Source organism: Pempheris klunzingeri, chromosome 3, assembly GCF_042242105.1.
Source record: "Pempheris klunzingeri isolate RE-2024b chromosome 3, fPemKlu1.hap1, whole genome shotgun sequence".
Classification (NCBI taxonomy): domain Eukaryota; kingdom Metazoa; phylum Chordata; class Actinopteri; order Acropomatiformes; family Pempheridae; genus Pempheris; species Pempheris klunzingeri.
The window spans coordinates 7,385,991-7,402,102 of NC_092014.1; the positions used below are offsets into that span (position 1 = coordinate 7,385,991).

Sequence of the window (16,112 nt, forward strand, 5' to 3'; positions counted from 1 at the left end):
TGCAGCAGCAACAGCAGCAGCAGCAGCAGCAGCAGCAGCTCCAGCTCCCTCCCTCAGTCCCTCCCCGCCTCCTCAAGCACATTGCACACCGACAGACTCCTCTACACCAAGTCTGTTTACGTGTCCGTTCAAGTAAACCCAAACTGTACAACCAGCAGTGCTCCCAGTAAACCACACTGCACCAAAACACACAATAAGGGCACTATAATGTTCACCAACTGTGCAATGCATTTATTCATCTCTTTACCTCACCTGACAATGTGCAATACTTTGTAATGTCTCCCACTTGTACACTACATTTTTTCTTTGTTTCTGCTGTGACATTGTACATTTCCCCATTGTGGGACTAATAAAATAATCTCTTATCTTATCTTATCTTATCTTAAACAAAGTTAGCAGAAAGGCAACATATACAAAGATATGCATGTATAATGTACTGTAGATTGGAGGTAAATAACTAAACACATCTACTCAAGTACTGAACACACTAGATGTACTTAACTTGATTATCTCCATCTAATGTTACTTAACACTTACACTGATTATCAAGTTTTTCTTGTTTTTATGTCTTCTGTAAAGCAAGTGCTATGATTATTAATTAGTATGGTTATTATTATACTACATCTATTTGGCAGCTATAGTTACTGGGTACTTTGAAGATCATGATTGTACATTCAAAACATGATCAGTTTATAAAACTATGATGTCATGTAACAACATTATATGAAATATTTAAATGATGTCCACCTCAACCACAGATAAACCACAAATACATCAAAAAGTACCTTGTTACAAATTTCAAATACTCGCTCATCAAATGTTCAAAATAAAACACAAAATACTCCTATAAGGGAATGAATTTAGTTACAATATGGCTATTTTCTATTTCAAGAAGATATAAATACATTCTATACAAACTGACTGTCACATTTTAGGTAGAACGATAACGATGGGATATGAAGTAGTAAAACACTCCTACAGGTATTTTGCATACTTTTACTTTTGTACCTCAAGTAAATTTTGGTACTAATACTTGAATATTTTTACTTAAGTTACATTTTCACTGCAGGACTTTTACTTGTAATGGTGCATTTTTATTTTTCAGGATCACTTTTACTTAAGAGAAGGATATGAATACTTCCTCAGACCCTATCACTCTACAGACTAATCGTGCTACTTAATACTGTCATTACACTACATTATTGGGGAAAACAGGTCTCAGCTAGCCACGTTTAATGGCTATTTTACAGATTAAGATCTTACTTAAAAAACATTAAAAAAAATTACAATGCTTTGTGTAAATAACTGTTAGAGGCTCAAGAGGGGAAATTATCCAATATTTTACAAAAAAAGAATCCAAAAATGAATCCCAATTTGTGTATCACAGCTTCCTCTTCCCGACCCCATTAATCATCTCATGCCAGACCTTTTATTTGGAACAACTGGACTAAACTATCAAACTGTATGCAGTCAAAACTGGCGTCTCCTCGTCCAGCTACAACAGTAAAATGGCCATTTTTTCTGCAGAGCCAGTACTTTTATTTTTAATACTTGAAGTACATTTGGGAATAATACTAATGTACAAAAGTAGGGGTTATAATTCAAGACATTTATTTGTAATGTTTTTTAAATTGGTACTTTTAATTTAACTTGACTTACTTATACTTTAAAGTGAAAGCTATAAGTCAGCATAATTGTTGCACTGTTGATCTCTTGTGAGGACATTTAACCAAAGACGCTGTAAATAATAGTCTTTAAGCTTGTGATAAAGGTGGAGTTATGCACGCTCTTTAGGAGAACTTTGACATTCAGCATGTCAGACTCATGAATCATAGTTTGCACAAGTTGGGCAGGTACACACATGAACATAAGCTCAGGCTATTGTGGGTGTGTCAGTTCCACCAAATAAAACTGCAGCCAGGCATTTAGAATACTTTTGGTGGATCAGTGTTGCTTCACTTAACAGTACATTTCTAATAATGAGCTTAGGGTTGCCATAATATTCTACATACAAGAGTACTGACATTTGCATCTGCACTGTTTAGTAGCAGATTACCCTCATCAGAATAAATAACTGAACTTGTGCATTAGGAAACATTATAAATAGGAAACAACACTTTTCATCAGTGGGCCACAGTACACTTGCAAAGATCCACATCTTTCACACAAAGTTTTTACTGTTATTACTAACATGCTCCTCTTTAATGGCTAGAAAACTGAACTGATGAGTAAGACAAGATAAGACATTTGAAATTTAAATAAACTAACCCTGGGAGACACTGGCAACTAGGTCATTGAGTAAAGACAGAAAGCACAACTACGTGTTTTGCATCTGGTTTGACAGAGCAAAAGGGAGGAAAATAAGCAGGGCAGTAGTCATTCTCGACATGTCATGACAACAGTGCTCCTTTTTTTGTTCATACTGAAAGTGAGGGTGCAGTTCTGGTAAAAAAGTTTGTGCTTTTGTGACAGATTTCGCAACATTCCAGTGGCAAAAAAATGAAAGCACAAAAGATACGAGGCTCTGCGTAAATACATTTGTACACTGCACCATGAGTTTTGGAAGGAATACAAATGCAGAAAACAGCTTGTAACACGGGGCATTTTATTTGCAACACAAGAAAACAGGTTCTGCAAAAATTAAATGTGCTTTAAATATTTAAACCACGTAATACATAACATATCCTGAACATATCCTCTGCAATTTAATTCTACCGTCAGTCCCGATGCACTTATTGTGAATGAAGAGGACTGCATGTTGCTCACAAGGAGTTTTTTTCTCCCCCCCCCCCTCAAGCAAAAATAAAACAGAGAAAACGTAGGAAAAAAGTGCATAAGCATTTGATTCCAAACCATCTGTTTAAACCATATAAATTAAATAATTGGCTACACAGATGTGTTAAGTGTTGATTCCTTTCCATCATCAACTTGGGGTTCTCAGATTTCATGCAAGCAGGTGTCCTAAAAGTCAGACTGCAAGGTTGTGTTTATCAAAAGAAACCCCTCACCCCTCACAGCCACTAATCGTTAGTGCTTCTCTTCTCTGGTTGCACCAAAGCAACATATCTGCTGATGAACTCCATCTGCCACAGCAAAATTACTGCTATCTTTCCAGCACAGGCCATAAATATGGATCCTGGTGCATTTATTTTCACTCTAACACAGAGCATAAACTAAAACTGCTGAGACTGGGCACACTGGCTTCAAGCTGAGGCTTAAACAGATATGTTTCCCTTATTGTGACCATGACCTCTGGTAGAAAAGCTAGCAGTCAGTCAATGTAGTCAAAGTCCTCAGGGATCCCAAAGGCTTTATTAATGCGACTGTCATCGAAAGCAAACTTCTTCTTTGTCCACGACTTGATGGAGAAAACATTGTCTGAAAACAGAAATCAAAATCTTTGTTTAATGAACCAAAATACACTATGATGTTTCCCGGTGTTGTATGGATTTATAGAAAGCACAGTCAGTCTGGGAGTAGAAGAACATTCTTGGACTTGAGAATGATGGTCGAGTCCAAAACAAACCATCTGTCTCATTGCTCTGAAGCACTAGCCCGATGCTGTTTTGGTGAAAGTTATTCTGGCTGATTATTATTTCCTGAACCCAGGCCATTTCCCACCAGTGACTGTCTCCCACACCTGAAAATAAATTGGGCGAAGCAGGGTGAATTCTGGTGGGTCTTAACAAGGGTGTGCACCAGCATTTTGCATTAAAATCTTGCTTAGTGCAGATGTGCTCAGTCAGGTACAGCTGTGCATGAGATGGAGACAATTGCCTCAAAGTTTCCCAGATTGAGACTTTTAATTTTGTTTATTTCAAAGTTACGTTAGAATAATAAGCCTGCACTTTTTTGACAAGCTAGCTTTGATAAGCTAATTTCTACACATTTTCAATTAATATCCTTGATGATGAAAGCATATAACCACCAGTCTATTTCTATCTTATCTAAACAGACAATTTACTAAAAGTAAGTAAGTTTAAATATTTCTTGAATTTGATGACGCATGGAAAACCACATTAGCATATTAAAACATGAACAAATGTACAATTAATCTGATTGTGCTTCGTTAACAAATTTGCTTGTGAGTTGACAAGTAGCCTAGAGTTGACAAGTAGCCTACAGCATGGCTGTAATCTGAAGTGACACTTACTTTATGTTCTTTCTATTGGAAAATTCATTAGAAAATGAGCCTCTGTGCTCTGATGGAATGTGATTCAAGATCTTGAATCTTGAATGAGACAAGCTGAAATCTGTGGATGTGTCACCCGTTTCAAGAGTAAATCAAATAGCTTCCTGTAGATTAACGCCTGTTTTATTGAGAGCTTAAGTCAATAAACTCTGAGTCATGCTATTAGTAATGCCTTTCATTTAAGTCCTGCAGGATCTCCTTTTAGATATGGCAATATGCAGTTGAAGTGCAAGTGATTAACTGTGTCTTTGCTTGTATGCGAGTCTTTATGTGTGAGAGTGTCACAGTGTGACAAGACTACAGGTTAAAGCCACACAACATTGAAAGAAAGACTTGCTGCCACAGAACAAGTTGCAGCCACGGGCAATCAAATACATTAAGACAAGGTTGTTACTCTCGCCTGTTGTAACCTGAAATAATGTCAGCAATAGCAGTGCATGTTTAATGTTTTGTTTAGAAAATAAAAAAGGCACACAAAGCCTCGCAGATTTGGTATTGCTGTGTTGATTTTTGGGGTCAAATGCAAAAGGAGAACACATTTGTAAAAAATGTTGTTCCAGCTGACAGAGAGCTGATGAAATAGTGCTGTTTGTTGCAACAGGACAGCTAAGAACATTACAGCTTGTAGAACAAAATTACATTGTGCTTGTACTTGCAACAGAGGGAGCACTTTTATCCTCATTGCTAACTAAGATGTATGTGTGTAGCAGTGTCCACCCCAGACGAGGGAAGTACAAGTCACGGAAAAGGCAGATATGACTCATAGTTCCTTAAAGTGAATTTAATTCTATGATAGCAAAGCAAGGACGAATTATAACTGACAATATGACTTTGTTGACCTGTTACAGGCAATGTTGACCTAAAAAGTCAAAGCACCACAAGCCCAACTGGTTACCATGATCCCCAAAGGTCAGCTGTCTCCAAGGTTACCGCTGAGGTCAATGAATGCACACAGTGAGCCTTAGTGTTGACGCCTGGGAGGTGACATACTGAACACAAACTACCCTCACAGCTTGCACTCTGCAAATTTGTGCACTTTAAAGAGAAATCAATGGCAAGAGCTTTGCCACAGTGGTTCTTAAGTTATTTTTGTACTGAACTATTAGAGGAAACTTTCTGCACCAAGTGTTTTGTTGGATCCGGACTGAGGCTGGAACTAATGATTAGAGCTGCGGAGGACTATACATCAGTTAGCCGATTGGTTGCAGTTTCTGAAATGTGAGGATTTGATGATGCTGTTTGTCATACAGAATCATAAGCTGTAAATATCTTTGGGTTTGGAGTGTTTGTTAAATAAAACAAGCAGTCTGAAAATGTCCCATCAGGCTGTTTGAAATCCATTATCGTCATTATTATTTTTCACTAATTACTGACATTTTATAGACCAAACAGTTAATGAGGCAAGTAGTGTGCAGATTAATTTATAACGCAATTAATCGTTGGTTGCATCCCTACTAATAATCATTTTCAACGCTACACTATTTGGTCTATAAGACACCAGAAGACAATATTCAGTTTACTATAATGTTAAGAGTAAATAGAAAAGTCTCACATTTGAGAAGGTGGAACCATCAAATGTTTGCAAGTTTGCTTAATCAATGATTTAATTGATGAATGGATTAGGTGACGATTCTTCTTCTGTTGATCAACTCATTGATGCAGCTCCATACTTATTGCATGTGCATGTATTAAATAGATAAAATGACTCACCTGTCCACCTTGAAACAGCATCTTTTGCCACAGCATTTGACTTTCCTGCAAAACAAATGCATGATCAATATGTGCATTGTACATTTTGCCCGCAATGGGTGTCAAGAGTGAATTATTATTTGCATATTGATTACGATGATGTAAGGAAAAATACATGCAATCAAAAAATGTTAACATTCCTGCATGTTAATAAAATGTTATGGTTTCTTATTCCTTTAAGTCAGTTTTGCATTATTTCAGTTTAGCGTACACCTCCAGTGCAGCTGTCGCAGGAAACAGTCCAGCCAGAAACCTGAAATAGAGCTGAACAATATGGTCTAACTGCACAGCTCTCAAGATTTCTGGTGATGCATAAGTCTGAGTCTTAAAACAGCAACAGGTAACATCATTAAGTTGCTAGGCACCTGGGATAATCACTTTACCCTTTAACAGTAGCTAGTAATAACCTTTTGTTGAATCCATAGTAACTATTAAGAGACACATTCTGGGCTTCGGCATCCTAAAATCCAGCCAATATAAGCTTTTTTTGGGACAGGCTCACTTTGCAGCAGGTTTGGCAGATTTCTCTCTGATATGTCCTTGAAAATCAAAACAGCGATCTGGTCCAAGGACCTGATCAATAGCAATGTTCTAAAAAAATATCTGCTTCGGTTGTCACAATTAGTGGATATGTTGCATGAGCCTAAAGTTGAAGTTTTCTCGACACCGTTCCAACTGTCATTTCAGGATTTATTGATAATGACACCGTGAAAACAAGAAATGATATCCACAAAATTAAACAGCAGCTGCAGGTGGGAGGGAATTCATTAAATAACTTCTGACTCATGGAGCTGGAGATGTTGTGATTCCACATTATGGATGAGAAGTTGGATGCCAAAAGAAACTTAACTAGGGGGGGGGTACATGAGCAGGGCACGGGCAAACGTCTGAACCACCACCAAGAAGACCCACAAGCTGTCACTGATCACTGAGCTAAAATGCAATATGGTTATGAACTGTTCCATCCTGGCTGTTAATGTGTGTATCCTTTGCAGTGCTGAATGTCTTATGCACAATGTTCAGTTTGACTACCAGCAGATTTGTGATAGTTTAAGATGAAACTTGATCAAGTTTTGTCTAATACTAGGCCAAAATTGCCATATTTTAGTTTGTAAGAGTTAATATACTAAACAACGCTAACAGTGGTCTAAAACAACTCATATGATTTTGTTATATTGATACGGTTTACTTCCTCCACTGGTCTAACTGCTCTTTGCACCATATCTGCACGAACCACTGGGAAACATGTCTGAGCACATTTTGCAAGTTCAGTCCACCCCCCGGAGCAGTAGACATAACAAAATGTCATACACTCTTGTGCAAAGCTGCACACAGCTTTCAGAGCCCAATTCAAGTTTCACCGAGGGGAGATGGTTATCTGTAATAAAGCTGTTTTCACTAGGTGCAGTTAAAAGAGAAGAAAATAAGGCCTGTGGAGTGGAGACAGTGATAGACATGAGAACACAGCACAAGAGATTGAAAGTGAGAGAAAGCTTCTCATTTCTCTGTCTCGCTAACATTTGGGTTTATCCGTAAAAACTGGGTGCATTAAGTATATTTCTGATCTGAATCAATAACTCTCACTATCTGTCATGCACATACACGTCGAAGCAGAACATTATGCATAGCTGAGAGAGCTACTTACAGTGCTGGAACCAATGAGAGTTGGGGCATCTACTGTTACCAGATCAACATGAATCACTGCCACAAGTCAGATAGCAGCTCCACAGAGTGAACACAGGAGTTAACAGATAGGAAGGCCTCAGATTCTACATATACACCCTGAGGATAAAGATAAACATCTAATATCTGCATTCTATTTATAAACAAGATCATACGACCAGTATGTCCTAACATTTAATACGGAAATCTATTCTACTTACATATTATTACATCTTACGTCGAATGTCAAGAGTAAAAACTCATTTTCAGACTGTGTTCAGATAGCTGTAAAAAAAAAAAAAGAATTTCCTGGAGTTTGGATTGGGACTCCAACAGCTGTTGCAGTGATTAAGCTTGGAAATAAGTTTATCATGGGCACCAGAGGCTGAGTTTCTACAGAGGGCCAAACAATGTGATCCTGAGTTTATTTCTCTGCGACCTACATAAAACTGTTATAGGATATCGAGATTTTTTTTGGACTTAAGCTTGTTTTGGCACCAAGCTAAAAATATAGCCTGTTTTTGAGAGGGAATATTTAGTATGTGGCTGCAGCTGTAAGGAAAAACATCATATCATAGTGTTTTTTTCTACTTTTCTGGATTACTTAAAGTTCACCTTCCATTTACACGTAAATCCAACATGCATCTTAACTGGCTACCTACCTGAGTCCCAAAATCTAATTAATTTCAACTTCTTTCAAAACGTCTCATTTGGATAACAAGTAGATTGGTCGCGACTCATTTAGCTGCGTGGTGGTCATGCGATTGTCGGTATATGAGACAATATTGTCATGTTGGAGCAGAAATAAACTGCAGAACTGTGTGCAGACTAAATGCATGCTTTGTGTAACACTGAGAGGTTCAGGCAAACAGATCAGATATTTTTATGACACCTAACATGTCACATGTGTACATAAAGCAACATAACCCCTTTACTGCCGGTCAGCTGTAACATGAACACAAGGCAGTATAGGATTTTTACAATGCCATTAATAGCTGTGTGCATTGTATGGGCGCTCTAAACAAGGGGTTAAGGCCAGTGGCCTTGCCTTGGTGATTTTAAAATCTTAAAATTCCAAACAGTCTGAAGTTCATTTAGACCGCTATTAAAACGGACGTGCAAGACTTATGATCAGATTAGAAAAAAGATGCCTCTGTTTCAGCAGGAAGATTAACACTATTCACACTTACTGTCTTTTAACAACAAAAAAAACAGTTTCAGACTGACACAAAAGTGTATTCTGAATGCATGTTGAGTGGCCACTTGCTTTCAGTTTTCACTTCCTCGCTTACAATTCATTTTATCTGTGAAATCTGTGAGTCTGCTGCTAAACAGATAAATTAGACTCCTCAAAATCATGTCCCAAATTATTGACACTTATTAAAATACAATACAATTAAACTGTATTCCAATGTGTTTGGGAGGACTGTTGTTCTATACACATACTATGAAGTTGATTAGGAAGTCTTTCATTGCAGTGAGGTGAGCATTCATACAGCTGTGCTGCTCATGAATGTGGTCACGTGTCCTTGGTTACCATCGGACGCATTCACACCTTTTTTTAGAGCTGTCTGAACATCTGAGATAGCGTTCAGTGAAATGTGTGAGAAGATCATTTGAGGGTGTAAAACATGTTTTTTCACATCCTGCTTGTGTGGTTTTTTTAGCTCTGTGCGTAGGTGATTTTGATTGGTGTCCAGGTTCATTGCAGCACCGGCTATTGGAGGTTTTTCGTGGCATCACTTCCATGAATGTACCATGAACAGCAAAAAAAAACCTCTAATGTCTGCCAACTGTACCAAGGTCTTATCGCACAGATATTTGGCAATTTGTGAGAGGTGAAATAATCCAACTAACCCACAAATTTGATGTTCATTATCTGGTGTGAAACCATTTATTCATGGTAGAGTCATGTGGAGGCTCCTCAAATGGTTTGCTTATATACGAGTTTAATAGAGATCCTCCCTCCCTGAAGCACCATCTGCCCCGATGAGCCACCTGACGTTGCAGTCCAGTGCTCCGTCTTATTCTCTGGTCAGACAAATTATTTTGCTATAAGCTTGCCGTCAGATGATTTTATCAACTGTCTGTACCAAATCTGCTTTGTACTCGAGGTGCTGTTTGCCTACATCGTCATGACGTGACACACTACCTACGAATCTTTGTGCAATGCAATTCAATAAAGCAGCAACAAATCTCACATTTGTTAAGATTGTTACGAAACAGTGAAAAACAGAAAACAGCTCAAAAATGACATGAATTGCATGTTACAGGGGGGCTGGATTTCTCTGGTGACCTGTTGTAGGTGACGTGATTTATGCTAAAACTTTTGGAAAAACCAGTCATGTTGCATCTGTACTCACTCATCTCCTCAATGACTTGTGGGTCACATTCCCTGTACTTCTCCAGCTCTGCCTGCAGCTGAGTTCGCTCCTCTCTCAGAGCTTTCAGCTCCTTCAGCAGACAGCTCCTCTCCTCCTGCACACACATGCGCACTCATACAGATCAATTCTGTGAAAATTATCTTATAAGCTTAACTTGCATGGATACTTACCTTTTGTTAAAATAGATGTATTTTTTTGGACAAGGTAGAGAAGTATATGAATATATTCTTACTGTATCTTGGCGTCCAACTTTCGCTTTGTCAATTGCTTTCTGTAGAGACACTTTCCGCTGCTTTGCTTGAGAATCCTTTACAATAAAAGAGTCTTACATTAGGCATGCCAAGGAAAAATATCTAGACAGTAGAGGTTTTCCAGCCCTTAAGTTAATACTACTGTTAATGATGTTGTTGTTTGAACTTAAACGTGGTAAAACAATTAATGAGACCAACCAATAATCTCAGAAGCTAACTGTTTATTGGCATTAATCACTTATTACAGTGCTGTAAATTGCAGTGTTTAAGCATGTTCAATAATTAATATGGCAGAAAGTAAGAAAACTTTGTTGTACTTTGTAAATTTCACATTTTCATAAATACTTTATAAAGCCAACGTGTGCTTATTTCTATTTTTTAAGTCATAACATCAAGCATGCAAATTTACATTGCTATCAATAGATGAGATGATATAATTTTAACCATCACATGCTCCAGGACAGGCCTACAGGAAATCAACTGCTGTAGCACGTCGTCCATGTAAATGATAATGTACAGTGAGCCGGTCATTAACGCAAAATCGACCTCGAAGTGTATTATCCTGCTAATGCTAGTAAGATTCAACGTAACTAACGCTGCGCATGGTTGACAATCAGTGAATATAATGTCACAGTATGTTTAACACCAAGGCTAGCTAGCTAACCAGCTATGTCACTATCCCCAAAACAATATCAACATTTTCATAGACAATTGAATGGCTGTGTGTAATGATCGCAGACAAAAGCTCCAGATCACAGGCTCTCCCCCGTGAACGGGAATCATTGATTCAAAGACGTGATCAGAGACTGATCATGCGATCCAAAGTCTCAGTGAGTTCAGAGGGGATCAGTCTACTTCCTGCAGCATATGTGTCTCCATCTAGTGCTGTTCAGAGGATGAGACACTGAAGGACCAGCGTTACAATAACTGTTGGAACTAAGCTAGCTTGATGAGGTGTTGCAACAAATTGTAAACAGAGGCTCTGACGACATCACTGTTGCTATGGTTTCTCCAGCGAGCGCATTAATTTAAAACGGTGAAGAGACAGTTTCACCTTAGTCGGTGTCCATTATCACTTTTTAACGGACACCCAGCAGCCAATCAGAATCGAGTACTCTGAATACTGGATTCTCTGCCTCCACATCGTCCATTAATTCCTGATAATGGACCTCTCGTCAGGCATTATACCTTACATGAAAGACTGTAGAGTGCCATAACTGACCAATCAGAAGCAAGTATTCAACAGAGCCGTGTAATAAGCCTGTATATTGTAACACTTATGGTGCAATCACGCGTCATTATCATATGACAGATTGCTGCTCTACAGCTTTTAACTGTCCCAGAAATCTGGTGGCCAACATTCTTTGAGGAGTCGCCACCCTCACACCATCTGTCTGCCAAGCAACAGGAGAGGGAAGTGGGCCACAACAGACGCAGAGAAATTCAAAGATGAGCAGCAGTCTCACTTCTCTGACTACAAACCTCTCACAAAATCCACCAAGTGCAACATGAGGGCTTCTCAGTTCTAAGTTACAAACGGAGCTTTTTGTTTTGTTGTCTATTGGTGAATTTTTTGTTTGTTTGTTTCTGAATATTAAAAATGTGACAATAAGATGGAAAAAACACCACAAACAGTTAAATGGTACCTTTCTTTAAAAAAAAAAACTTGCCCAATTTCAGCAGCTAATTTGAGTTTTCTTCCATTTTTCTCTTCACTCTCTATTACTAGAAATGTTCTTAAAACAGAAAACACAACCACCATTGGTTAAAATATGTTCAAATCTACTTCTCCTTTCGTAAAATATGGGTATTTTTTATAGAAAATCAGCGATCAGCTCTGAAGAGATCAGTCTGTATGCTGTATAGAGCCACTTGTTCTGTCTTCGCTGCGTTTTGTTTAGCAACATCTGCAGCTTTTGAGTTATGAGGTGGCTATTTTCAGACTAAAACTGAGCGTCCTCACCTGTTTTTGCAGGTCCTCCAGCTTGTGCTTGCGAGCGTTCAGGGCCTTGCTGGGGAAGGCCCAGTAGTAGTTGGATGTGCCCACTCTTTCACAGTCCACCATGTTGTCGTCCACCAGACTCTGCAGCACGTCCTTCACAGTCATGGGAGCTTAACGCAGCAGAGAAGAGAGCACATTTTCCGCATTGAGAAGATCCACAATCCATTTGCTATCATTACGCTGCGTTCCCAGCAGAGTTGATTGTGTTTGTGGACAGTTGATTTGATTTGTGGATGCCAGATTAATAGCAGCAGTGTGACTGTTACAAGCTCAGAACATTTTAGGCAATATAAGATGTATCTGATGTTAGGAATAATATTGCATTCTACTGAGGGTGTAAAAAACAGGATCAGGTTTTTTTTTTTTTAACCACTGGCAGAGCTTACCGTTCCAATGTTCACAAAACTAAACCCACACATCTGCAGCCTATCTGGCTGCTTTAGACGTATCTGAGAGAACACCGCATGAGAGGATGTAATGGGGCAGGAGTTCCATCTTGAACAGTGTAAGCGGTGAAATGTGATACTCCCACACGTTTGCTCAGCCCCGTCCACTGTGAAACAGAGAGCTTATCTGCTGCGTTAAGGGCTGAGCTGTGCTGAGTCCTGAGAGGATGTTAAACAGCAGCAAAAATAAAAACGAGGATCGAAAGTGAAAAGCACTCGGGATGGATCAACCAAACTCTGCATGTGCATGACTTCACAGCCGTCTTTTCCAGTCCTTTGTCTCTTTTCTGTTCATTCAAACAGCTTTCAGCCCCCGTTTCCACTATTCTGCCTTTTAATGGTTAACAGCATGTTATTACCATTCTTTTTTTTTTTTTTTTTGCTGAGATGACTGCTATGACCCCTTTTCTCACATTTTCTCCCCCTCTGCTGGAACATGTGCCCATAATGCAAATCTCTTGTTGCCCCCCTTCCCCCCCCATCATTCAGTAACTGCATCATGCCCAAGTAAGGGGTTCAGAAACATGTGTTTTTAATCACAGCAACACAATCCAGTTTCCTCAGATGAAGGTCCACTTTAAAACTAAAACCCCTCCTCAGTCCATTGAAACATGCATAACACAGATTTTGTTCTTCTGCAGAGCTTAATACTCCAAGTTTGTATTTTTCTACACTTTCCCTCCATACTCGTAACGTCTGGTTCCACAAGGGAATACATTTTATTTAAAAAGAGAAAGCTTTCAACAGCTGTGTGCTGTATGAGATTACTACCATTGTTAGGTCTGGCTCTGCTTATAGAAACTAAATACAGCCAAGATGAGAGCAGCGAGTCCGAGTTGCCATGGAAATTTTACAATAATGTCACCAGAGTCTTTTCAAGAATGCATCAAAGTGCAATGCCTGTTGGCACTCACGTATTAGAAATAAACTGACAGTATTTTACTTCAAAACCCTTGTTGGTATTCATGCAGGTTTTATCCCATTTATTACTATTAAGGCACACAACTGTTCTTTAAAATAATCTAAAATAATATATGTTTACATATTCACATGTTGAGGTGGCAAAACTAAGAAAAATATCTCCTGGTCTCACTGATATTCATGCTTAGGTTTATGAGTCCTGAATGTGCAATTGATTATGACTGAAAAATGAGGTCAGTATGGTAAATGGGCTAAAGAATGTGAGCACAATTAAACAAACACTCTGAAAAGATGAGAATCATCAGTTCAAAAACATGGAAATGTTACATTTTTAGTGCACAATGTTTTCCCCCTAGAAATCACTCGAGAGTCTCCTGTTCGCACTCAGCTCCCACGTTCATGTTTTCCTTTTCTAAAAATAGAGCAATGTCTTTACTAACCTTTGGATTTGTTTAATTCATTTAGTTAGAAACCAGCAGGGTGAGCACACAAAACAAGACTGTACATATTTTGTTTAACAGGCAGCCAACCTGAACACGTGACCAGCTGGATACGTGTGGACGGACCATTAATGGCTCAGCAAAACTCAGCATTAATGGCATTTCGTTGATCATTACTCACCTATGCCCTTTGTCTTAGGGGCGATTTTCTCAATGTCTTTCAGCTGAAACACATCTTTCTAGAAAGACAAAGAGAGAATATTCAAGGAAGAACGTCTGTTTTTGTCATAGTATCACAGAAAAAGGAACTATTTGACATCTATTTAAGTCTGTATCAGTATCAGCAAGTTTTCAGCTGTACTTTATTTGGGTTTTCTGAAAACGAATGAAATCTATTATAATTCTTTTGAAATATACTGTATGTTGACATGACTATGGCTTTTCAGGTATTTTAATAGCACATTCACTGTTTAACCTATATAAGCCAGCCTAGAAATACTCATATTTATTTATTCATACTTTTATTTGCCTAATTGTATTTAATTGTTCTAATAATAAACATGTTTGTTAGTGTATTATTATTATTAACTAATCAAAATTGCTTCCTGTAAATAGGCTGAAACTGTGGATATTTTCTATCTAGCTACAGAAAAAGTTTTGGACAATATTTAGCAATTGTAAAATTTGATTTTGTAATAATATAATTTCTTTACGTTAATCTGACTGCACTGGGCTGGTTTAGTTTGTGTACATGATGTGAATGTGTATCACAAGAGAGAGAAAAGCACAAAGTGATCAAAGTAATGCATATATTAGAAGAACAGCCTGTTCCCTATCTGTAGCAGGTTTCTATAATGAGAACACAAAACCTCCCCAGTGTAACTTGAGCATCAGAAGTGAGCAGCCTGAATCAACATTAGTGGCATTAAATCAATAGTGTTCTTTTTCAGACTGTGTCAAAGAAAATAATATGCATAGCAATATGGACGAGTAAGTATTAGCAATAACCTTTAAAATCCACAGAGTCACAGTCTGATCAAGACAATACAAAGGTACATCATTTTGATAGGGTTCCTATTTTAAATCAGTTATGTGGTCACCTACAGTGAGAACACTCACCGAATCAAAGAAAATCTCCATCATACGAGTCCTCTTCTCCTCCAAACTCAGTCCTTTCTTCTTTGACTGTAACACATAAATGCAATTTATCATGAAGGCTGGATCATTTCAGTAACAGAAGATAAAATATTACTATATTAGCAACATAATCATATGAAAATGGCATTAAACACTGTATGACTGTAGTGACTTTATTTTCTTGGATAGATTTCCTTATGTCTAACATGGAATAAGGAGGAAAAGATAAACATAGACATGTATCTATACAGATCTACAATTTGCAGCATGCTTGCTTTACTGCAGGCCTGTTTGTTGGACATGTCTCTGTTGTTGTAATGCACCACCCGGCCACCAGAGGCAGCACAGGCTAATACCCCACTCTTTACATGAGGTACGGGGGTGCTAGCGGCACTGAATTAAAACTAATATTTACCCTGTGGCACGCAAAATGTTTGCGTTTTTCCAATTGTACACCTACAAATCTGTTGTATTGACGACAGCTAGCATTAAGTGATGTTACTGCAGGTTGGTAGCTAGCTAAAGTTGATGTTGCCGCTAGCTAGGAGCTAACTTGGTACTGCTAGCAAGTACATGAGCGTCTTTGAAACAATACTGTAGGTAAAGGTGAACATCTGCTTACCATTTTGTAATGTTGGGAGCACCAGCAACGTACACTAACAGTAAGGTTTGAGGCACTTGCGTTGTAAGATGTTATGTAGCGCTGTTGTGTTTGTAGAACGAGGCGATAGCTGCTACTGAATCTCCCGCGGAAGGCTGTGACGTGTGCTCCGCTGCCTTCACTGGTCCTCGTAATCTTCGCTTCCACTTCTTGTGCCGCAACACCAGATTGAATTTTAGCTAATGCGTAAATCCACTCAAAAACATTCACCTATCGTTTTACGTAGAAGCACTTATACCTTTATGTTGTTATTATAGTGTCCAAACT

At 38.4% G+C, this 16,112-nt stretch overlaps 1 protein-coding gene across 1 annotated transcript; it reads right to left on the reverse strand.

Moving 5' to 3' along the window:
- Positions 1-2,605: 2,605 nt before the first annotated feature.
- mnd1 (meiotic nuclear divisions 1 homolog (S. cerevisiae)) lies at positions 2,606-15,888 on the reverse strand. Its single transcript, XM_070828230.1, has 8 exons — positions 15,807-15,888; positions 15,167-15,232; positions 14,229-14,286; positions 12,202-12,350; positions 10,220-10,294; positions 9,967-10,081; positions 5,903-5,947; positions 2,606-3,378 (listed from the first exon to the last, which is right to left on the reverse strand). Exons 1-8 carry the CDS (start codon positions 15,807-15,809, stop codon positions 3,272-3,274), a joined length of 618 nt encoding a protein of 205 aa, XP_070684331.1. The 5' UTR covers positions 15,810-15,888; the 3' UTR covers positions 2,606-3,271.
- Between the last annotated feature and the right edge of the window lie 224 nt (positions 15,889-16,112).